This window comes from Coloeus monedula, assembly GCF_965178545.1.
Source record: "Coloeus monedula genome assembly, chromosome: 6".
In the NCBI taxonomy this organism is placed as follows: Eukaryota; Metazoa; Chordata; class Aves; order Passeriformes; family Corvidae; genus Coloeus; species Coloeus monedula.
This window is the reverse complement of record NC_138786.1, coordinates 2,144,912-2,169,474: the sequence shown is the minus strand read 5'-3', so window position 1 is coordinate 2,169,474 and position 24,563 is coordinate 2,144,912. Positions and strand designations below refer to the sequence as shown.

General features: G+C 40.0%; 1 protein-coding gene across 1 annotated transcript in view; it reads right to left on the bottom strand.

The window, feature by feature from the left end:
* Positions 1–20,630, bottom strand: part of SHANK2 (SH3 and multiple ankyrin repeat domains 2) — a gene marked incomplete at both ends in the record, with an annotated part of 240,631 nt that extends 220,001 nt beyond the window's left edge. The window contains 8 exons of the mRNA XM_082282737.1: positions 5,279–5,356; positions 8,721–8,837; positions 10,936–11,103; positions 11,901–12,052; positions 12,304–12,412; positions 12,532–12,603; positions 14,191–14,394; positions 20,427–20,630. Of these exons, the coding sequence (XP_082138863.1) occupies positions 5,279–5,356; positions 8,721–8,837; positions 10,936–11,103; positions 11,901–12,052; positions 12,304–12,412; positions 12,532–12,603; positions 14,191–14,394; positions 20,427–20,630 (1,104 nt within the window). The remainder of the gene's footprint in view (positions 1–5,278; positions 5,357–8,720; positions 8,838–10,935; positions 11,104–11,900; positions 12,053–12,303; positions 12,413–12,531; positions 12,604–14,190; positions 14,395–20,426) is intronic.
* Between the last annotated feature and the right edge of the window lie 3,933 nt (positions 20,631–24,563).

Below are 24,563 nucleotides of genomic sequence, written 5' to 3'. Positions count from 1 at the left end.
CCTACAGGCACAGATCCTACATTTTTATAAGGAGCAAGAACTTGGATATTGACAGAAGATAATGCTGAGTAGCCTGTTTAGAAATGCAAAAGCAAGAGATGCTGCCACCACAGCAGCCAACCATCGTAACTCCAATCATTAATCCATTCCTGCAGGCTTGAAGTGCCCGCCGGTCCCACTCACAGGTTATTTATCTCACAGACAAACTGAATGCTGTTAACATCTCAAAACAACATGGCTTAAATTAGGATTACACAGATCCCCGCTGCCTCTTGTAACTTCACCCACGACAACTGATTGTGTCTGAATCACACATAAACCTTTCTTACTTTGAGGCAAGAGCTGTTGGTGACCCTTACAATTTACTTTGCCTAATTTGTTCCCTTTTATAACTTCTGAGCTTTTTTTCTGGTGGAAAACGAAACAGGTTAGCTCCTAACTACCTCAGAGAGTCCACTTTTCCCAGAGAAATTGGACTGCCTGTGGGAATACCTGAGGCATGTCAGCTGGACACCCCTGTCTGAGCAGGGAGAGAATGGGGAATAGGGGGAAAAAGGGGTCTTGGATCATTTACATGGAACACAACACAACAGATGGTCACATGGAGACTCCTCCATAAGTTTGCTTTTGGAAAAAAAAAAAAAGAAGACACATCCTGCAGTTAAGTATTTTTAGCCTCTCCAAGCGTGGCAACATTTTGCCTTTCTCAATAAAAGGTAATCATATAATTTAATTCTTTTATGCTTTACTGCATTACCTCCATTTGGCTGCTTTTCTGAAAAATGACAGGGTTAAAATGAAGGTCAGGACGGACCAGCCAGCAGTAAGAAAACCATCCCTGAGTCAGGAGGAATTGATTTAACTCCATTCTGTATCCATATGTATTTTTTTGCTCCTGTATCTCTTAATATTCTCAGGAATATTTCATTTGCCACCACTTCCCCCAATATCAATTTCCCCTCTTTTAGTTATTCCCCTTCCTTTTAATTATTATTTTAATCATGTCTTTTTAAGAAATTGTGTTGAGTGTGCCTACATATATACAGACCCATGTACATTTTTGATTTTTAAAGGAAAAATCCGTAGTTTGTTCTGGAATGGTCACTTGTAGAGATTTTTTCTTTAAAAAAGTATGAGTAAGTTCCATTATTTGACTGAAATCAGTAGAAAAGCTGGAAAAAGCTTAAAGTCTGACTAAAGGCAGAATGCATCATGAGCTCATAGCTGTATTTTTTGCCAACAATACCCAATATTCAGTGATTCATTCTTCACACAGGTGCTACAGGAAAGGAATTAGGATGGAAATAAATACATGGATAAAGCAAAGTCTTCTGTAATTCATATGCTCCATTAACACAATGGTTCCATATTTTAACATCATGACAGAAGGCATTATTTTATATTTGTGAAGATGCCTTTTTGAGGCACCCGATAGAGATTTTGGGTTTAAAATTAGCTTTCACATCCTTTCAAACAAAAAAAAAGTCAGAGACAAAAAAAAAAAAAATACCTGAGAAGAACTTCTTGTCCTTTGCCTGTAAATTTCATCCAAAAGAAGGAAATTAAAAATTCCAATAACCTAAATCTAAACTGGGGCTTTGGGAAGCCTTTCTAGTGAGGTGCTGGATATGCCCAGTTGTATCTGTCTGTGTCCCCCCACAGCCAGCTCAGCTTCCAAATCCATGGGTTTAGTTCCTATTCCTGGTTTTGGAGCCCCTGTATTTGAGTCAGTCTGGAAACCAGTTCCCACTGCCAGATTATTAATGTGGAGATCAGCACACAGGGCAATAAAAGAAAATAAAACTAAACACCACAACATAACACAACAGGGGAGAGGGGACAAGGAGGGGTGGGTCAGCAGAGTTTTTCAGTGTGAGCAAAACAACACATGTTTTCCCTCAGCCAGACTCCAAAAGAGCTGAATCATTTTGTTTTTCTGAACAACAGGGACGCCGGGCATGGAAAATTTCAGTTCAAATGATTCAAATCTGGCAAAAAGGAATGTGAGCAATTGGAAATAGAGGCAGGGCAAACACACTGAAAGGAGCAATTCCACCTGCAGTGGACCTGGAAGATTGCTGCTCCTCCTGCACTCCATAGGATGCAGGCATGTTGATTATCCAGGCTGCTTTGGGACAGCAAAGGCCAATCATAAGGGATGCCTGAGACACAAACCACTCTCAGGTACAACTCTGCCGTTAAAAGGTGGCACTAAGTGCCCCTCAGAATAGTTGTTCTGTGCATTCAAACATATTTGTTCTAAAAACACTAATTATTAGCACTATAGTGCTTTATTGCTCATTTGAATTATTCATATGGAGCTGCTGATCATTAAAAGAGAAAGGAGAGACAAGATAAACAAGGTGTATGTTCATTTTAACTTACACTTCATTTCAACAGCTTGTAAACACTGCAAAACTCAGATTTCTAAACTATTGGATTAATATTTGCTAGATAGGCAATGAATTATTTTATGTTAACCTAGAAGCAGAAGAAATGTGTGGAAAACCAAGTTGCTGCGGACGGTGATGGGATACCATGGCTCTTCTGAAAGGATATTTCTGGAGGTTTTACTTCTGAAATAAAAACTAATAAAATAGCACATAAGGTACTTCGATGGCCCAGCCAAGAGGGGCCGGGTAAGAGATCAATAAGCAGAAGTGGCAATATAATATAATATAATGATGTGGCACAGGTTTCATCTCACCTCAGACTGTTAAAAATAAAATACAGGAAAATTTCTGCTGACCCCACATTCTGCAGACTTTGAGCAGTGGGTGACATCAGCTGTACCCAACACTGATTGCTGACTCGATGCACCCCAGGAATGGGTCAGGATGAAACACATCTCCCTGCAAAGGCAGCTAATACAGGGTTAGGTGCTTAACTGGGAAATACAGCCAAGCTTTTTTATGTCCTCAGCGTCCTCAACACCTGGCAATGCCATTCCAACACTACCCCTGCTGGACACTGAAAAGGCAAAAAGGACACCCCGACCCCAGGTGTCCACGACGTGGGATCCCTGAATTAAGTGGCACAGAACTCAGCCCAGATTAGTTTTCCTTCCTGGAATCTGGTATGTCTATGCTTGCTTTAAGAAGCACTGTGATTTGGTAAGGAGTGAGCAAGTGCACATTTATTCTTCTGATGGCAAAACTGCACCACATTCATTGGACACCGATGCCTGATACAAACTCTGCCGCTCGCTTTCATCGAAGGAAAACAAAGCCTTGGCAGGCCTTGAAAGCAGCACACAAATTTCTCCACGTCTGGATCCTGTTGTTTTTACAGAATAGCACAGCTTTCATATCATCAATTTTGTGAGCAGCAACTCCAAAGAATCATCCTTTTAGGTTGCTGCGAAAGGGACATAATGGAGGTGACTCAAAGGAATAGATGCTGCAGCTACAACCACTCTCGTTATGTACATATGAGATGCCTCGATGTTCCCGCCTGCTGATTACATGAGCAAACATTTTTAGTATGCAAAATCCTATTAACTCAAGGGGATTCTGCGTAATTTTATAACAGCTCCACTTGTGGTGTTTGAGTGACTGGGTCAGCAACAGACAGATGGCAAAGAACTAATTCTAAGGCTGCTTTATTGCAGTGCTGGCGCTGGGGTTTCCTCTACTCACTCCACTCGTATAAAATGGAACTTTTCCGACATTCCCTACACCTTTTTCTGTTCTAAGAGCAAGAACAAGAATGTTGGAGCAGTCAGCACAAAGAAGAAGACAAATGCAAAACTCTTCTGTGGGACATTTACCCTCTCTCCCTAGAATCCTAAACCAAAAAGGAAAGTTAACCTCAAAGGCATCAAGTAACAAAATAATCTAATCCAAGAGATTACCCTGGAACACATCCCTCCCATAATTAGGGTTTTCTCTAGCTCCATTTTTTGATCACTTCATAATTCTGAGGTGCAGACGTATTAGCCAGACCTTAGTGAACTGGTGCTTAGCATGTATTTACATGGCAAATTATTAGCAGTCGGAAAATGGTGCCTAAAATTAAATTATTAATGCACCGTTTCCCCAATTTGGGGAAAATGGTCCCAAAAGTAAACAATGATCTGGCTGGGATTTGCAAGCAGAACTCTTAAGCTCTTCAGATGCACAACCTCAGGCCCAGAAAACCTTCAAAATATGGAGAGAATTAAACTGATACTGAAATATTTGGCTGAGGTTTTTTTGAAAGCCCTGTAACTACACGTAAACTTGGAGGAGTTAACTCAGAGACCCACAGGGACACAGCTAAAGTTCCAACTGTTTTACTTGTCAAAGCATTCTTCCTTGAATCCTCTGCCAGCATTATCCAAAGTGGGTCAAGGCGGTAATGGGGAAGACATACCAAGGAAAGATAAATCAGGATTTCTTTTAGTTGAAAAACTCCTTGGTTTGGGAGAACAGCCCCCTTCTGTTTCACCACAGGGCAGGTCCTTTTAATGGCACTGTCTCATCATTCTTCCAGAAGCACTGATTTTTGTAACTTGAAAAAATTCTTCTGGTTTGGTTTGGTTTGTTTTTTAAATATTACAGTTTCCATCCCTATTTCTCACATGTCACTTTGCATCAGGAATGTTTCTCTGACATCCAGGCTAATTAAGCCTGCTTCAGAAATAAGGGCTTGAGGTTGTCAGCCATACCCGACAACCCTTCGGACAAAAAGTTCTCTTCCATTTGGATTTTTAATTAAGCTTACTGAAAGTGCTTCCATATCAGAAAATGGGGACAAACCTTTGACTACTCCAAAGAAAGATTTCCATTTTCTTTTGGAGATAACAGATGACAGCTTCAACCTCAAAGTCTGGCAGTGCATTAAGTCATCCCTAAAACTTAGCCCAGCTCTTTGGCCTCACATCCAAGGAAGGAAGAGCTTCTTTTGGCTAAATCAAGAGAGGCCAAGCAAACCGAAGTGCCCAGACAATCCTCGGATCACTCTTACATGGATCTTGGATCTGTTTTACATGGGACTGGAGATCAGCACAGAGCAAGGTACATCTGACTGCAGAACACCAAGGATTTCATCTTTTGCCACCAACAGCTCACAGAATTCTCAAATTCATTGACAGTGTAACCAGGCCAGCTAAGAGGGTGTTTTCCTCTCATTCCTAATTATTCCAGGATGTCCTCACTTAATGAATTAGCTAAAAGACAAAGTTTTCACTCACTCCACACCTGTGCTCAGCCATGTACAGTGTGACTTCTTCCCAAAACCAAGTTCATGTGAGATTTTCTTCCCAATATTTCAGGGGGAAGAGGTATTTCCTTTTTACCTGAAATGGAGACTGGCTGTTGTAATTCTTTATCTCCTTGTTGGCTCCCCGGAACAGCAGCACCCTTGCACAGCTCTCCTGAAAATGATGGAAAAGGAAACTTGTTCATAAGGATCCTCAGCCACTAGAGACTGTGACTGCCAAGAGTTATGAGGTGTTTGGTCTATATTTTCACGACTAAAAAATAAAAAATAAATGATCTGAGAATTTAAATTGTTAAAGTAGCATTTTAAAAATGACAGGGCTTCAGGTGCTTTGCAGTGTATGAGAAACTATAGGCAAGTGTAAGAAAAACCATGCAGGAATGCAAGAAGTAAATACCTTATTAAATTTTTAAACTGACAAAGTTCCATACTTGACAAATCAGATTTTGCAGAAATTTAACTCCCCTATAGGAGTTCTCCCTATTTTGCAGGAAAAGCAGTACTGTTCACAGTACTGGGATGAATTACATCCTTTCCTCCTGCTAAAAATTAAACAAGGCAGTTTTACCACTTACTTTGTTGGGTTGGTTTTTTTTTCCAGCCTATCCTCAATATTAAATGTATGATTTTTGTTTTAATACACACAAGATTTTTGATCTGTCTGTACACATTGCACTGACCAGACTTATTGTCTCTCTTTTCCCCTAGAAAATGCTAATGGTTACAGCACAAGGAGGAAAATTGGGCTTCAGACCCTCCAAACTGAGAAAATCTGCAAAGGAAATCCCTTAAAAACAATTTACTTTGGCCAATACAGTGCATTGCTTGAATCACTGCTCTCCATGGTTGTTAAATACGAATGACCACAGTCTGGTACAAATTCTCAGAGGTTCTGAGTAGATTCCCAGAATTTTTGATGATTTCTGTACGAACTCTGTTTCCTACCTCCCATCTTTTAATATTCATCTTAGGGTCTCGTGCAAACCAATTCATATTTTAAAAGGGTTTTGTATTTCCTCAACAGAAATATTAATTTTGTTGTGCTTTCTGGGTTGTCTTGACATGTTGTGCTACAGAGTTGTACCTAATGAGGTATTTGGATGTGCTACCTTTCACTTTGAACAGTAAATTTACAGTCAGAGAAGACAAATGGCATAATTTAGGTATTTCAGTGCCAGAAACAAACCTTATTTACTAGACTCTGAGTCACAGGTTAATTTGCAGAAATTACGATTGAAAATCATTTCTATCATTGTGTTTTCTAATTTACCACAGTGGATTCTTGGTCCCATGAAGTCTCCCCATCACAGGGCCGCCCTAAGTGTATCTGGAAAGGAGGTTATCCTACCTTTTCCTCAACTGAAAAAAACAGAATGGATCAAGACAATTATGTCTTGGATTATAATTTTTAATTATCTAGAGTTAACTAAAATAGTCTCATTTGCTTGCACTGCAATCTGCACCTTAGGTGTGTTCTCTCTATCCCTAAACAACTGATCAGTGTCCAATTTTAATCAAGAACTTGAGGATATAAACAATTATATTGAAAAATGTACTGTATTTATTGGTGATCATTCACTGGGTTATCAGAATAAATCATCCAACGTTACAACACCAAAAGAACTATACATTTAAAAACTCTCTACAAATTTAACTGAGCTGTCTGCAGTGTAACAAAGGGATTTATTAACTAAATGGTTTGGATTAGAAAAGTTTTGCCAAAAGCTGTCAAAGAGTTGTTCAACATAAAAAAGAAATCCAAGGGAATTTATTTGGATTAAGTACTGCATTTGTTTGTTTATTGATTTTCTTTTTTCAAAACAAACAGAAGCACTCTTAACTTCACCCTCACTCCTTTTTGTTTCCTCCCCATCTGTCAGATTATATTCAATTTTAATACTACAACAGCTTTCATCTCAGATCCACTCCTCCCAGTGAAAGACGGCACATTTCATCCCAGCAAAAGGCAGAGTTACTGCATGGCCATGGAATAACTTCCAAAATCAAGAGCTTGTTCAGATCAGGACTTTGCTGACAGCCAGGAGAACAAACCTGCCAACTTCAGAAAGTAACCCAAGAAAATTCCCCAGGGAAGACTGGAAGGGAAGATCAAATGGATAACGACTCCATCTACAGGAACCTGGAGGTAACAAGGATGCTGCCTTCCTTCCCATCCTCTCCAGCTGGAAAAGGCAGCACCGTTCCTCCCACAGGAACCAAGCACAACTTCCCATTAAAAAACCACTGGCAAAAATCAGCACAGGTTAAAGTTCACAGCACCCCGAGGAAAGCCTTGTATTTCCACGTGCACCGGATGAAGGAAAAAAGAAGGACGACAGTGCAGGCAGAGGATGGTAAAGTTCCATCACAAAGCCAAGCTTAGAGGCTGTGTAAATATTTGCAAATTTGTAGCTGCAGTTTCAATTAGAGTCTCTAAGTCTCCTACAGAATAACTTCGTCCACTGAAGTCAGGAAAACCCAGCTCTACATGAAAAGCACTGTCATTCTACAGGATTATTCTAATTCCCACCTCATGCTGCATAACCTTTGCTAAAAGTGTATGGTCTTGAAAAATGCCAGATTATCCCCAAAATGCTTTTTTTTTTTTTCTTTTTTAAAAAGCTGAGGGTATTTTACAATTAATTGAGGAATCATGACGAGACTTTAGAAAGAAATTAAGATGGTAGTTAATTAAGAAGCAGATGCTTTAACAGATGTTTCACTGTTTACAGTCACATCTCATGCTTTCCAAATTCACTGTAATATTTTATGTACTGAATTTTAATATAGTTGTAAAACTCATTCCCTCCCCATCCCATCCCTGCAAAGAGAGTATAAAATGCTATCAAATCAAAAGGTTCTATTACTTGTAAACGACTACACAAGTTGTAAACAGCAAAGAATCCAGTATCTTCTGTATAGAGATATTTCCACAGTATTATACAACTCTTTCTTATTTAATTATAAATTAAATTATAGAATAACAGCAATAAATGCTGTACAGGAAACATATTTAGATATGAATCAAACCCAAAAAAAGCTGGTAGAGCATAATGTTTTATTTTCTAATTAATACCCATACCCTTGCTACCTACAATGAGCAGCCTTATTTGTAATCAGTGAATGAACCACCAGTAAAATAGTTCTTATTATCTTCTTTCCAGTTATAAGAGCACTTTTTAAAACCCGAAGCACTTCATTGCATATAAAATAATGTAGGGACAGGATGAAGGGGAAAGGCTTCAAATTGAAAGAGAGCAGATTTAGAGCAGATAGTGGGGAAAAATTCCTCCCTGAGAGGGTGGTGAGGCCCTGGGGAAGTTGTGGATGGCCCATCCCTGGAATGTTCAAGGCTAGGCTGGACGGGGATTGGAGCAGTGTGGTGTAGTGGAAGGGGACTGGAACTGGAAGATCTTCAAGTTCCCTTGCATCCCGTGGTTCTGTGAGCTCTCAGCTCCTGCTGGGGACATTTCTGTCCCTGCAGGGGGCCAGCAGGGCTCGCTGGCAGGGGCTCTCACCTGGTTGTAGAGGGCACAGATGTGCAGGGCCGTGTTCCCCGAGGCGTTCTGCGCACACATGTCGGCGCCGTAGAACAGGAGGTGCTCCAGGTGTTGGACGTGTCCGTACCTGCAAGCCTGGGCAGGGATGCATCAATATTTTGGTTATTACACAACCTAGGCAAGAGCTCCAGGGAAAGATTTTTAGCAGAGGAGGTGCTGTTTCTACCGAGGGTCTAATTTTTAGAACCACACCTGGTTCTCTGATGGGAGCACAAACACCCAGATATGCATTCCTTCACCAGCTCCCATGTGGGCACTGCAGATACAGCAATCCTGTGCTTGAGTTTAACTATCTGCTTGTTTTGGGAAGGGCAGCTTAAGGGATCAAGAAAATACTGCCTTTGGAGCTTTTTATCCACTGATGTTCATGTCTCAAATGTGACAAGTTTTTTGTCCTGCTACTCTCCGGAACACTGCCCACCAGATGGCACTGAAGATGATCAGATTGCCAGAGCTTTTTCCCAAACTGGTTACATGTCTTAGAAGGGAAATCTGGCCAAAATCCAAGTAAATCTTCTTGGTTCTGTGATGTCAAGCAGACACACAGCATACACAGGGCACTGCTCCAAAAGAGGGAGAAATCTTCAAGAGTTACTTTATCTGTCACACAAATAAAAGGTTAGACCCTGGATTTTTGGAAATAAGCCTCTATGAATAACATTCATAGAAATTAGAGACTTTCCTGATTAGCAAATAAGCTTGAGAAAAAGCACAGCAATTCTAGTCCTCAGCCTCTTTTACTTGACTTCCTCCTTCTCTGTGGCTCACTGACCAAGCATCTCCCAATTTCTAATGTTTTTAAATTTGTGCTATCTCAGATCAGCATCATTCCTGTAACAATCAGAATTTAAGGTAAGAGATACAGGTATAAAAATCCATTCAGTCTGTCTGAGGTACCTCATTACTCCTGAATTCAGTGGGAGGTACAGACTGACACACCTGGCTTGGATCTACAATTCGGAAGAGAAAAATTAAGTGGGTGCTCAGTGCCCAAATTAAATCCCCACCCTTCTTAATTCATTGAGGAATGCTTGAATTATTGATTAGTCAAAACAGATTGCTCCTAATCCCGATGTAAACATTGATTTATTTAGGATTACAACCAACACAGGGGGGTTGGAAAGCTCTATTTCATTATGAGAAATAATAACCTTATGTGTATGAGGCTGGGATTTAAAAAGAGGGACATTTTCTCTGTATTTTCAGGGAGTCCAGATGGGGTAATACTTTGATCCAGACAATCCATTTCCTCCACATCTTCAGAAAATATGGTAACAAATAATTCCTTTCTTTTCCCCTACTCTAGAGATGGATCCAAACAACCTTGACCTAGCCACACTTGAGGAAAAAGCTCAGATTCCTGCCCAAACCTGGGTGCCAAAGCAACCTCCATTTCTTTCAAAGAAAAGAAGAAAAAATCTGTGTACTAAAGAATTTCGTGCACAGAAAATAAAGTGAGCCAAGATGACCTAGGCAGGCCTGTAAGGTTGATTACTTGTATCTTTAATTATCTCATAAATGAACAGAGCAGTTCCAATTTTTGTAACTATCCAAACTCATCCGTCCAGAGAAATGACAAAGTAGCTGCCATGATATTGGGACTGTTAGAATTGCTAAACTTTGTGTATTACTGAGTTTATAACTATGCAAAGGGAAATTAATAAAGCATTTTTACACAACTGCTGGATAATATTCAGGCGTTTCTGGAGAGGACAATGAGAGGCTGATGGATCCCAGCAGCAGGATCCTGAGCCCAAATCTTCCTGTAAAGTTCAGCAGAGACAAAGGGGAAAGCACCCTGACAAACACACAAGAAGCATTACCAAGGACACTGACACTGGCATCTAACAAAAAGAATGAGCAACATTTTCCTACTGAAGTGCCCCAAACAGGATGCTAAACTTCCAACAGTCCACAACATAAATACAAGCAGTGCAATTTCTCCAGCAAAATCCACAGTAACCAGAGGATTTCAAAGTTACAGAACACCACTGGAACAGTTTTCTACTTCTAAGTCACCACAGATGGAAACAAAGTGAATAAATAAAAGGAATTAGGAAAAGCAAATAGGAAAAGGAAGAAATTTCATACTTGAATGTGCAGGGTCTTCAAAACAGCATTTAACCCTAGAACAACCATGGCACATTTCCTCATAAAAGCAAATCTTTCCTACCTGATGGATTTCTTGCCATCCATTTTCATCCTTGCAGCTGACTGTAGCATGTTCATGGAGTAAGAGCTCACAGCAGAAAGGGTCCCCTCCCACCACGGCCGTGTGGTACAGCGGGGTCAGGCCACAGCTGTCCTTGTAGTTGGGAGATGCTCCCAGCTCTAAAAGGGTCTGAAAGCAATCACAGACTGTGAAAAATAGATTTGGGAGGGACTTCCACCTAGAAACGGTCTTTACATGAAAAAATACCTGAAAAAGTATTTGCAAGGTTGATACTTGACATAACATTTTTTGCTCACTTATTTATCAGCTGATAAGAGTGGGCCATGGCACAGACTAAGAAAGAAATAACCTTGGAAGAGCTAGGATCTAAAGGAATCTATGGGGATAGCACAGAAAGAAGCAGTGGCAATGTCCAGTTTCCATCCTCTCACTAGGTTCAGAAATGTCAGCTCTGAAAATGCTGCATCGCCTTTGCAATGCATTCACCTCTTCAGTTCCAAGGTGCTTTATCAAAAATGTCATGCAATTTGAGTATCTGTCAAAAGGGAATAAGCAAAGCCATAAACCTAAGACTTAATCTAGACCATCAGTGTGATTTAAGAACAGCTGTTAAAATACAAAAGAAAACAGAAGAGACTGTGTTAAGGTGAAATGTGCAATCCATGCCACTGGAAGCTGCTTTCAAAGAGGTAAGTGACAATAATGCTATTCCTATTTCCTCGGACAGATCTCAGTGTATCACTGAATAAGCTTAAATTTCACCACTTTTCTTCCTAGCAGAAAAAGATAAATCAGTAATTAAAAGGCCCTTTATTGAAAGCAAATGCTAAGATTCGAAAACCACAAGAAAGTACTAGAACATCTTAAAGGATCCATGGAGAACAATACATTAATTAACTGGAAACCGTGTCCTTTCTGCATTTTTTTAATAGGATAATATATAATTTGCTCCTGAAGGCACTTACCTTGAGGGCTACTTGGTTCTTGGCTCTGGCTGCTTTGTGCAGAGCTGTCATTCCGTCTTTGGCTCTGAAATCTAAATGTGCTCCTCCATTTTTCAGAGCTTTTATCACTTCTACTGTATTGTCAAGCTGAGCTGCCAGAGTTAGGGGTGTTTCTAAGGAAGAGAATAGGATGTACTTGAAAAAGGTGAGAAAAATTATAAAATAAAGTTAATTTAGAAAACAATATTAAAAATACTATTCAGTGAAAATCGTGAATGATCAGTTATCTCCTTTGGACAGCAAAACCCTACAGATTCCATTAGCCCAGGGTTGTGAAGGAATGTGTGAGATTCACCCTGTTAATGAATTTAAGTTTAACTAACTCAAGGTACACCTTTATGCTGCTTTGTTTTATTGTTCTGACCTCCACTTTCTAAGTCATGATAGTTTGGGTCCAGTCCTCGGTCCAACATCTTGGTCATTTTTTCCACAGAGAGATGGTGGACATGATCCATAAATTTTCTCAAATTGGCCTGAAACAAAGAGCGACAAATGAATCATCCTCTGATTCCCAAAATAACATTTTGACTAAAAATGAAGCTTTCTGTCAACTGATGTCAACACCCACTGGAGGTAATTGCTAACTCGATACCTTGGTGTGAAGCTTGGCCAGCTGCTTTTCATCGAGGTTGAACTGTTTGTACACTCTTTTCTTGTAGCGAAACTGAGAGAGAAGAAGAAGAAGAAATTTTAAAACTTGAAAACTTAAACCTCATAATACAATTTTCTGACCTTACCAGGAAGTATCATCCATGGTGATCTGGATTTAGGCAAAATTTTTTAAAATTTTAGAAATTGGCTCAGTATTTCATATACTTTTACATCATTTAAGCAAAATTCTTATCTTGTGCGAATACACTGAAATCAGTGGAGGTGTGTGGGAAATGAGATCAGCCTCTAGAAATTGGAGAAATAAGCAAGAATTACACTGAAAAGAGCTTTTCCCCAAGGATTTCTGTGCACTTTCATTTATAGTCTCAGGCAGAAAGAGCTGGGAAGGTACGTTAAATAAAAAAATACATATTTCAAAATTGCAGCTTAGCACTTCTGAAACATGAAAACAATAAAAAGGATACCTGAAAATCCCTTAGTCAAAGTAGGAGGAACTTCCACATGGGAAAGTTCTCCTGATATTGGTTTTGTGAATGAGGTTCTGAGGACTGCCTCTTTTTTGGCTGAAACTCACTCACATTTTATCCTGAGCAGCTTGGGTGCAGTAGGAAGACCTGTAGCAAAAATCATGGGGGTTTCCACAACTACAGTTTACCATTATCTCACAGTCCCATGCAGAATTCCAGGAATGCAGCCTGTCTGTTGGATGAGGGACTGCGCTGAATGAGGCTTTAACACCAGCTTTTCACAAGATCACTTTTAACACCTCAATTGCTGCAGTCAACACTCACAAAAAATGACAGAAACAAAATACAGTGGCTGTTTAATTTCCTTACAGCTGTAATATGGACATCAGTGACTGAAACTCTGAAATAATCTCCTGGAAAAGGGAAAACCTGAAGCTTTGTCAGGACCCTGGTTCTTTTCTCTTGGATTTGTGTTACCGTGAAGTCTACCAAGTGCACATTATTAATGGATGATGTGCCACCATACAGGCAATACCAAAATTAATTAAATGCCAGTTTCATGCCCCAGTTTGCTGCTATATTGTGTAATTTGGCTCTGCTCCAAGTTTGTCCAGTGCCATAAAAGTCCTGCCCAGCTTATCCCCAGCTGTGGAGCCTCTGCAGAAGCAACAGAGAGGGAGGAAATCCCAGTACACAACCTCTCCTCCCTTACTGCTTTCCCAGGAGACAGACAGAGGCAATCTGTGCACTCTGAAGGATGGGGGTTAAAAAAGGCTTCACTGAGACAGAAAGATCTCTTTGGGAGAAAGCACAGGCTGGTTATCCAGCAACTGCTACACCACTGTTGCAAACTTAATCATGGGTCCAACAGCTTCACCTAGAACCTCACATTTCTTTATTAAATCACAGAATTAGATACATGTCCTGTGTCCTCAGCAGAGGAAAACTCCAAAATCCACTGTCTCAGAAGGGCTGACTCTTTGCAACCTTTTGGGGATGGACCATCTCCACAAGCAGGGAATGACAGCACTTCTGTGAGCAAGGGTTCAAGCTCAGGCTTGCTGATAACCATATCCCAAATGCAATGCAGGTGCATACAGACACCTCAAATACAGCTTTCTGTACAGTTTGTATCAGAACAGAAATGCTTCAGATGTTAGATCTAAAAATACCTCAAGTGAAGGAACTCCTTTATTCACTGGCTGTGGGTATTCCCTCAGAAGTCGCTCCTCATCCAAAAACTTCCCATCTCTCCCATTGCTTGCAGGCTGGAACAGTCCATAATTCAGCACATCTTTCAAACTCTGGTTCAAAGTGCACAAAATCCGCTGTTTTGCAACCCACACTGAAGCTTCTGGGTTAAATCTAATGCATTTCTGCCAAGAGAAATTATTTTAAGAAACCTGATTAGCAAACGAAACATTTAAAGAGCATCTTACATTCTAAAACTTACAAATGCCACTAATAATTAGGAATATACACAGCAAATCTACAAATTCCATGACAAAACATCGCTCAACAAGAATTCTGTTACAGATGTGTAGTGATAATATCTAATGCACAAGCACTGTGGAAACACAGGACATTTCAACTCCTTCCACAAACATCAGGGAACACACACATCCTTCTTCAGAGAGAGAGAGCACCTTCATGGAAAACCTGTTCCAAAAGCCAGGTAAAAGGGATGTTACAAGATGTTTAACTATCCACTTCATTCTTGGCTGTTCTAATACTTGTTAGATCCACAAGAATTTCACCCAAAAAAATGGTATTCAGGCAAGAATTCTGCTTCTCTTTTAGACACATTTATCTCAGGGTAAGTTTATGGGAGGAATGATACAACGGGAAGCAAATGACCTGAAAACTTTGACAAACCTTCCCAGTTCTCCGCTTCTTACCAAGCTGGAATTCAGGGATTTGAGGAATTTAGGGATTTTGCCTACACTGCAGCCACTGGTTGCAAGGCACCAGCAGATGGCAATACCTAGAAAGCAATTTGGTGGCTCTGATGTGCATCCTGAACACACCACGCTGCTTCTGCTTTAATCGTTTAGAGTCTTCAGTATAAAATAAGCTGTCAGACTTTGTCACAAGAAAGGCTGGCTAGGAAGCAGCTTTCATTTCCCTTACTTATTTTATATTTCAAGATGTTTTGTGAAAAGTTTTTGGGGGGTTTATATGTTGAAGGGACACAAAGTAGACTATAACAAGTATTTTCCTCCCCAAACATCCCAGTAGTTACAGTACAAGCAGCAGCAAGGGCAACCTGCTTGAAATCCCTGTGTTCCTTCTGAACCTCGCTTGCCCTGTGACTCCTACATGGATTCCAACTTCAATACAAGATTCAGACTCAAACATCAACACTTTTCAGCAAAACTGTCAGCTACGAGATGTGTAATGAGCTTAACTTCTAACATTTTCCACACATTATCCACACATCCTGAAAGATTACAAGAAGTGTTATTCAAATGGGAAGATAATTTTGAAATTACATGTATTTTTTATCTCCAAGGAAAGTCTTTCTTACCTGAAACAAACTAATTTTGGACTTGCATGACACTGTTTTGATTTTAAAAATACAAAGCAGTTACTTCTGATCCCAGTTTAATTAAATCTGCTGGCTTTTAATGCACCTGGAGAATCCAACATGTTCAATTTTGTTCAGTCTGTTCCTGTGTTCTCTCTGTTCTTGATGGCATGCAAATATTTCACAAACTAATTTAGTGAGAGCTCCAGCTCTTCTACCGATTCGTAAGAAACAAAAATGGCCTTATTGTAAAAAATGCTGATCCCATTAGCAATTTAGAATGATCAGTCACATAAAAAGTAAATCAATAACTGGGTAATTTTTTGCTACCAAAATGTTTCAGACTGAGCAAAGTGAAACTAGTGAGAAAAGTGATTATTTATGCTTTCCATGAAGCCAGGCAGGATAGAAGTGGAGCTGTTACCACTCTCTCAGAGGCAGGTGCTGACCAAGAGGATAAAAAGGAGCACTCAGATGCTGCATAAGGTGCATTTTCCATCAGCCTGTCCCTGGAAGAACTCCACTGTGCTGCTTCTGTGTCCTCCTGGCAGCCCTCCAGGCAGGGAGCACCACAGCCACCCCCTCTATCCTGCAGACAAATCATTACTTACTGCCACACTCCGTACCCTGAGGAAACATCAGCTGAATCACAGCAGGACCTACACACAGGCTGCTCCAGTTATGAAATAAGGAACAATTCATTAGGCACACATGGCGTGGTGACCACAAGGAAAGGAGGCAGCAGCAGAGTCAAAAAAAATGGACAACTTTTTTGAATCTTCAACGACAAGAAAAAAAAATTTAAAAAACAGGGATAGTTTAGTGACAAAGAACTACAGAAACACATGAAACAAAGATGTTTTGCACTGACAGATAAATTCACTGTAAAAAACCACAACAGTTCTTTCAAAGAACAGCCAAAAAACCAGCCCTGAGTGGCTCAAAGTCACTGTCAAAACCACACCAAGCCCCTCAAAATGCAAGTGTAGCAGTAAGACAGCACGTCAGCACTGGCTGCTGAGATGCAAGGCCTGTGTTTGGGATGTGAAATCTCCTCGGATCACAGGAGGCATGGTCAATTATTATCTTGCATTCCTGCACACTGGTGAGAGCAAGTCACTGAGTGAAGGGAAGGATGGGAAGCCAGGGAAAAATACAACTTCCCCAGCTGAAGGGAAGATATTCATTCAGTGGCAATAATGCTCAGGATACAGAATTTCTGAGGGATAACATTTATCTGCTTAAAATCTATCAGCCAACACATCTTTCTGCTCAGCTGTCAATCACACAGAAATGTGCTGTGACTGAAGGACACGACAAAACATTGTTTGTACAGCTGCCTCCAAAATGTGATTGCCAGGATATCAAAATATGAGTTATTCCTTTCAATAGGAGATGTTGATATTAAAGATGTGGCAGCCAAAAGGGGGGAAACACAAATAAGAGTTTGGCATAAGGAAAGAAAAGGGAGCAAGTCACTCATTTTGGTTTGTGCTCAGTGTTCAGCTTGATTCTCTGCTGAAACACTGCTCTCCTTCATCAGAATGCACTCAGGAAACACAGAATTCATGAGGGGACAGGTCAGAAAAACCAGTCTGGCCAGGCTGTCATCAGACCACCTGCCCAGATCAAGGGCATGTGAACAGATACCAGCAGCACAATGCTTCTCTTATCAAACTGAACATAAAACAAGGAAGAGAAACTATAAACAAAAAGCAGCAAGGAACAATCAGGCACAAAGTGGGATACAGAAGAATATTTGGGAAAAGTTGCAAAAGAAAACCTGGAGTATCTATGAGGCAGCAGAGACTGGAAACAAGTGAAAATGGAGGCATCCCAAGCAAAAATGGGACTGAAGCTGCAGTTGTGACAACTGGGTTCCTACTTTCGAAAGGGAAAAACTGCACAAAGTAAACGAAGTGTTTTATCTGAGAAGGAAAAGCATTAAAGGAAAAGATTCTTTATCCTAAAAACCAACAAATAATTTAAAAAGTAAGGAAAGCATACAAAAGTACAAAAAGCAATGCGGGAAAAGAACACCAAAAAGTAGCTACAGCTTCAGCTGTTGCTATACCAAACTGCCACTTACCAAAAAACATTTTGCATGGAAAGTCCAATATAATTTTTAAAACCCCAAAAAACAGGGGAGGGACAAATCAGTAAATGCTATTTATTGCAGTGGAGAAGCAAAATAGCTGGGCAGAAAGCATCTCAGAGAAGTCTTCAGCAGACCCAAACCCATCTCAGCCTCAGAATTTAATAAAATGTATGAATCTGAGCATTTTGACTTTAAACATAACCCAGAGGGAGCACGTAAGTACAGGGTAAAACAAAAGAGTGGAACAACCACCATGTGTTGATAACAAAATGATGAAAGCATTCCTTAAAACAACTGGCTGACAGAACTGTTCTCAGTGTCTGTGGAAAAGAGCAATTTTAAGCACAAAACACCATTGCTGTCAGAATATTAAGCAAAAAGAGATTTTCTTGACAACAGCTCCTGAAGAACCAGACTAATTTCACTTATAGGCAGCATCACTTGGGATTTGTTCCTTCATGGGCTGGAAAAGGAAACAGACACAAGATGGCCTGGATTCAGACCAAATAACATATGCCAGATAATGCAGCTTTTTTACCCACTCTCCTTGTGACTGTAGAGGGCTTTCTACACTCTCCATTCCCTCAGGAATTTTACTGAGCTCAGGAAACCTTTCAGTCGCTCATTTAAATATTCCCCACCCTCCTGTGAGAAGGATGACACTCACAGGTCATGCACAGAGGCAATAAGAAATTACCATTTCTACCGAGTAGTGTTTCAATAAATTGGGTTATCACCTGAACTGAGAAGGAGACAAAAAAAGAATTGATATAAGAATTGAAGAGCAGTAGTTCTTAAGGGCTCTGTATGAACTTGTCAAGGTTCACGTTGTCTTCTAAGTTTGAAATGAAAATAAAAGGACAACAAGACAGACATCCTGCAATGGGTGGTAATTTATAAAGTTGTCCATGGCAGCACATCCTACTCGTGGTGCTGGGTGCTTATCTCATACCTGCAGTGAAACAAAGGCAATTTGTACCACAGCCACTGCACAGGAGCAAACTTTATTCTTCAGGAGTTTGGCTAAGCTTTTAAAGCTTGCCAGGTCTAGGGTTTTAGAATTTCGTCTAAAGCCCTAGACTTGTCTTCCTTAGAACAAATATAGCGTCGATCATACTTCCTAAAAACCAAAAAAAGCAGAAAACTAAATTATGTTATTTCACCCTTCTTTGATTAAACAGACTAATTTTAAACACCTCGTACATTAAATTAATTATAATTATTCAGGAAATGGGGCCTGTGTTTGCTCTGGCTTGTAGCTGTACAACAGCTCAAAGTCTGGTCTTCTCCACAGTTTGCTCCACTCCTTTTAATCACCAATATTCCTGTTTGCTAACCTGAATCCAGGTCTCACTTTCCCGCACAAAGAGCTCAGGGGCTGATAAATTAAATAAGAAATACATCAGCTGCTATAGAACTGCTTAAAACAATTCAGTTACTTCTCATGAAGAGCGGATTGAAAAGGGGAAAGAAATACAAAAAGTAAAGCAATAAAAATGAACAAATGATAAAATTAATTTTTAAAATTGTCTCAGTAGTGTCAATAAATAAGTTATTATAGGTCTAAAAAACCAGAGTAATGAAATAAGAGGGCTTGAAGAAGCTGTGGTTTTAACAGCAGAGTAAACATAGCAAGAAAAGCTGGTATTTCCATTCCATTTCCATGGATCTGTTCATTGACAGGGTCACAGATAGAGCAAGCTGGTAAGACCATCAAAAAAAGCTCCAGAACCACACCTGAGGGCACACTGTCAAAACAGCTCCTCCCTGTCAGGCTGCAGCCAGCCCATCTCTATCATTCTAAAAATGAACTTAATTAAGAAGAAAGGAAGAGTTTCATCTGAGATAGATCTTCGATGGCAGCAGGGGATGATATAGATCTTACGTGTCAGCACAGAGTGATGTATGCTGCACACATCCATAAAATGGATGTGTTTTTATAATCATCCTTGAAATTTAAAAAGGCTGGTGCCACTACTGAAAATCCCAACAGCAGCATTCAAGGAAACCCAGGGTAATTTAGATAATTAATAACAAACTTGGACAAGTTGTGGTTCTAGATAGAATCAGTATCTCCGAAGACCTTTTCCAGGATGACACTGTTATTCCTATCACAGCAGCTGTGTTGGTTTCCCTCACTGGAAGTTTGAGAAATAACACCCTGTAGTAAAGGCAAGGCAGCAAAGGAGGAAGGAAAGGTTTATTTGTGCTTCTCTGTCCTCATCTTTACACTCTAAAAGCCACAGGGTCTCTAAAAGGGGTGTCTTTTGTGTGGCAGGGTGACAACAAATATGGTAAAGAGGGAGAATTTGATGACCTCTTGCAGGACACCCGTCTAGTGTCAATCACAAACTATCTCATGAGAAGAGGAACTAGAGAATCCATATATATATATATATGAGATATGAGGCTTTCATAGAGTTAACATGTGATTCTTTAATTCAATCTGCATCTTCTGATGAGGTTATAGGTTCCTAATTCTCTCTCTTCTACCCAAAATCTCTGAATGCAGATCAGACAGATATTTTGCTTTATGATCATGGCTTTTATCAAGTTAACACACTAAATCCACTCTCTTGGAAGGGATGGTACCTTCAGTTCAGGCAACCAGTCAGATAAACTACTGGGGTAGTACATAGCACAGACATTAAAAGAAAACATGCATTTTGTCTGTAATATGTCAGAAAAGAAAGTAAGAAAAAGGAACAGATCTACTGCACATTGAAGCCAGCAAAGCTAATCATTACTTTCACTTTTTTTAATTGCGGTGCACTCTGCCTTACCGTTTGCTGCAGATCAGGTATGATAATTCGAATCACTAAAGTGTTGCTCTGACTGTCTTCCATTCTGCTGCTTGGCTTTTCTGCAGTTGCTCTAATTGTGTCATAAATAGTTTCTTCTTTGGAGCTGTCTGATTCAGACTCAACAGAATAGTCAGAGAAGCTTTGTGCCATTTCATCTTCACTTGATGTAGGGCTACGAGGCATGTTCAAGTTTTTTATCCTGCCAATACAAAGGAGAAAAAGAAGAAAATAAGTTACAGTTCAAGTCTTCAAAATGAATCAGCTATAAGTTTTTTTCCTCTTGGAAATAACGTGCATTTAACAAGGAAGTTTTATGGTTTATCCTCCTTTTATTTCTTTCTGTCAATAGTGTGGATGGGCAGAGTGTAAAGGAAATAACTCTGGCTTCCAATTAAATACAGAAGAGGAAGGGCAGGACAAGGAAAAAAGAGTAATAAAAAAGAAGATGAACCTTCCTTCCCAGGTACACCCAACCTCCCAAAGGATCCAGAAAAAGCAGCATAATCACCCAGTCCTGTGCTAATCAGCACTGTTGTAAACTGTACTTAGAGCTAGGTCTGGCTTTGAAGCCTCCTCCTCCCAGTGAAAAGACATTTCAGGGAATTAATAAGAGTGCTAAACTAACATCATCCTGTACATCAAGAATCTGCACAGGTGAGTCTTTCATAAAAGTCAGTATTCCCAAATAGTGGAACCAACCAGAAAATGAAATCCTACAGGGAGCCAGACAGACACAGATGCTGCTCTGTGGTTTGTGGCTCCCACAGCATCCCTCTAAACCAACACCACCCAAATCTGTCCATTACACATACTCAGAGTTTAGAAGCAGTTTTCATCTGTGACATAGACTGGGCTAAAATAAAAGTCATGTTTATTACAAACGAAAGACATTTGTAATCAGGGCTCTCACATTAAGAGCAACAGAATATTTTCTTTCTGGGCTTTTCCACCTACAAGAGTTAAAGAATTTTTTTTGTCCCACCAACTCAAAACTGCTCCAGGATATGAAAATTATTATTCTGTGGGAAAACTGAGAAAAAAATTTATAGTGGAAAAAACTGAAAAGACCAACAATAAACTCTGAAGTGCTTGGACATCCTACAGTTTTTCAGATTTAGGAGGCCAGAAAAATGTATTATTATTTTTCTTTTTTTTTTTTTGGTGAATAATCTTCCAAGACAACTTCTCTGCTTTTTAATGAAAAATAATCAGTTAAAAGAAAAATAAAATTTAAAAAATAAAATAAAATAAAATAAAATCCAACAAAACAAGCAATTCCACTGGTAGCTCACATTTAAAAAGAGACATTACAGCAATAGTGAAGCACGGAAGGGTGAAGTGACTTGACCAAGGTCACTCATAAATCCAAATACACATTTTCTATACTGGTCTCTCAGCCAGATCAGCCCAAGTAAATAAATTCAAACAACAGCAAGGAGTAAAAGAACATTTTTTACCACTGTGTCTAACACTTTAAGCCAATTTAGTTGAAGTCATTCCCTCTTCACTGCCCAGTCATTGTCCCAGCAGTGACTCCAGAGCAGGGCCCAAAGGCTGCCACTGTCATTTCCCATTTTAAGGTGCCCATAAGTTGGCTGGGCAGGGGTGAGTCAGGCCTGAGGCTGGAGGTCAAGGACAAGCACTCCCACAGTGAATCACATCCCCACATCATCAAGCCTTATTGTTGTTTCTGATGAAGGATAATTCCAGCGTTATTACCCTCAGCTAAAATCACTAATGAAGACAAAACCAGTGCATTCAGAAATCTGAAAGCAAGCCAGTTCACAGCAGCTTAATGCAAGGCTGTATTTACAAAGGAAAACTCTGCAGGGAGTATTTCATTTTTTTGCTGCTTCACTGAACTGTAGATTAATGCTGCTCTCCAAAGCACCTTAAGTCAATAAAAAGCATAAACATTTCTATGGCTTCTCTATTTATCTGCCACTGCTAAAACACGTGAACTCAAAATACAGCAGGGCAATACACAGAATTTAAGGGCATAAGAGGTACAGGCCAGTGAGAGTGAGCAGAAAGACATAAACACCATCACATGGTTTGTCTGACCCTAAAGCCATCTGAGAGTGCAACACATTCCAGGGCAGTAGATTCAACAGAGAGCAGTAAACTGCAGTTATACAGCAGCAAAATCAAGAGTTGAGATAGGAGGAAAAAATTTCACCAGGTTTTGGCAAGCAGATTTTCCTGCAAAAACTACCCAGGAATATTTCATTCTAGAATAAGAAACGGAAATCTCTAGCTGAAGAACCAGCTCCCAGGAATCAAGCCTTTAAGTTTAATAAATAGTGGGACAAAGAACTCCTTGGAGACTCATCAACAAAGCACAAGGCAGCTAATCTTCTGCAATACATATTAAAATAAAACAATGCACAAGTAAGCATGGAAAGGATAATGAAAGTCTGTATCCACAGTGGCAAGAAGAACAGGATATGGGCCCCAGCAGCACTGGGGAGAAGCAGGTCATTTAAACACCATTTTTTAAACAGGACTATTCTAATACTGGAGAAACAGGCAATTTGTTTGGCTCAAGTTGTGTGGAGATGGAAGATCCCTCCATTTGTTAACCAGAGACACTGGCTATCACCGCTCCCACAGGGAAGGTGTTATCTTTTAGGAACTGTTTCACTTTTGTCCCAAGGATATTTCAAAGATTTTTTCACAACCAAACCTATTACTTCAGGAACATAAGGCAGGTTGCCTGGCTTACTAATTAACACTTGTATAACCCATGAAGATATTGCACTCCAGGTTCCTAATTCCTAGCTGGAAATTCTTTGGTTCAATACAGCTGAAATATAAAGTAGGTTTATCTGACATGGTTGTCTGGGATGCCTTTTTTCCTTTTCTTAAAAAAAAAAACAAAAAAACCAACAGACCATAGGATTCCTACAGTTAAATTGATTGTGTCTTGTTTGTGGCTGCTTTTGGTGTAGGGAAGTGCTGGCTGCTGACAAGATTCTCTGTAAATGAATAAAAACAGATGTCAAATCATCTTGGCAATAAACACACAATGAAAACTGTCACCCCAACAGGGTTTGCTCCACCTCATGTCCTCTGTCCACATTTCTCAACTGCTGGACACTGAGTGTGTCCCAGCTCCAGGCACTGCCCTGCCCTGGCCTCTGCACATCCCCTAAGCAAAGCAAGCGTGAGCAGCAGCTGGTTAAACACTCCTTTTGACACAGGAAGGCCACAAAAAAGCCTTGATGAGAGGAAGATGAGAGAGTGGAAGGATGGCTGCATGCTCCCCTTATTACAGGACTTCTGCCTCAGCACCTTGCCCTTTATCTCGGCGGGAGCAGTGGGATGTGTACCCAGCCTCTGGAGCTATTGCCAGGTGCTGTTTCTCAGACCAACAGGCCACATGAAAGAAGCTGAGCTCAGACTGCTGCCTTGCCTTTACAGATGCTATTTTTAGATTTGTTTTCTCTCCGTCCAGCCCGCAGCTTTCACAAAATCTGCTGGAATTTCTCATTCTGCCATTTGCTGCCACTGTATCATTAAGGACAGTTTGAAACAGTCCAAACCATGACCATCAAACAGCCTTTTTCTCCAAAAAATAGTAAAAAAATACTAAAAGAACATTGGAAAAGGCTGGAATTAAACAATACACAGATTTTCAATAGGGAGAAAATTCAACTCCCAGAGCTCTCTCTCAGAGTGAAAGGTGTGCTCCAGTGAGTGCAAACAGACACAGCAGGGGAAAAAACCAAGAGCAGCAACAGATTAATCCATTTTTTTTGAGCTTTAAGGCTGTTAAACATTTTACAAAATGAATTTATTAAATACATATGTTTACATGTATTTGTATCTTAGATATTACAAACTTGATGTGAAAGGGTTTAAAATATCATCAATAGGGACACACACTGGACAGGGGATCTTCATTGAACATACATGTATTATCAGATAAACCCACTGTAAAAATCATGTTTTAAAAATCTTCAGATTAATTATGGCTCTGTGTGATTTTTGTTGACCCTGCAAAGTACCAAACCCTCTTGGTCTTGTTTGTCCCTAAAACACAGCTGAGGCACAAGCACCAAATGCCTTGTCCAAGGCCACCAAGGCCAGGTCTCAGAGCAAGGTTTCAAATTC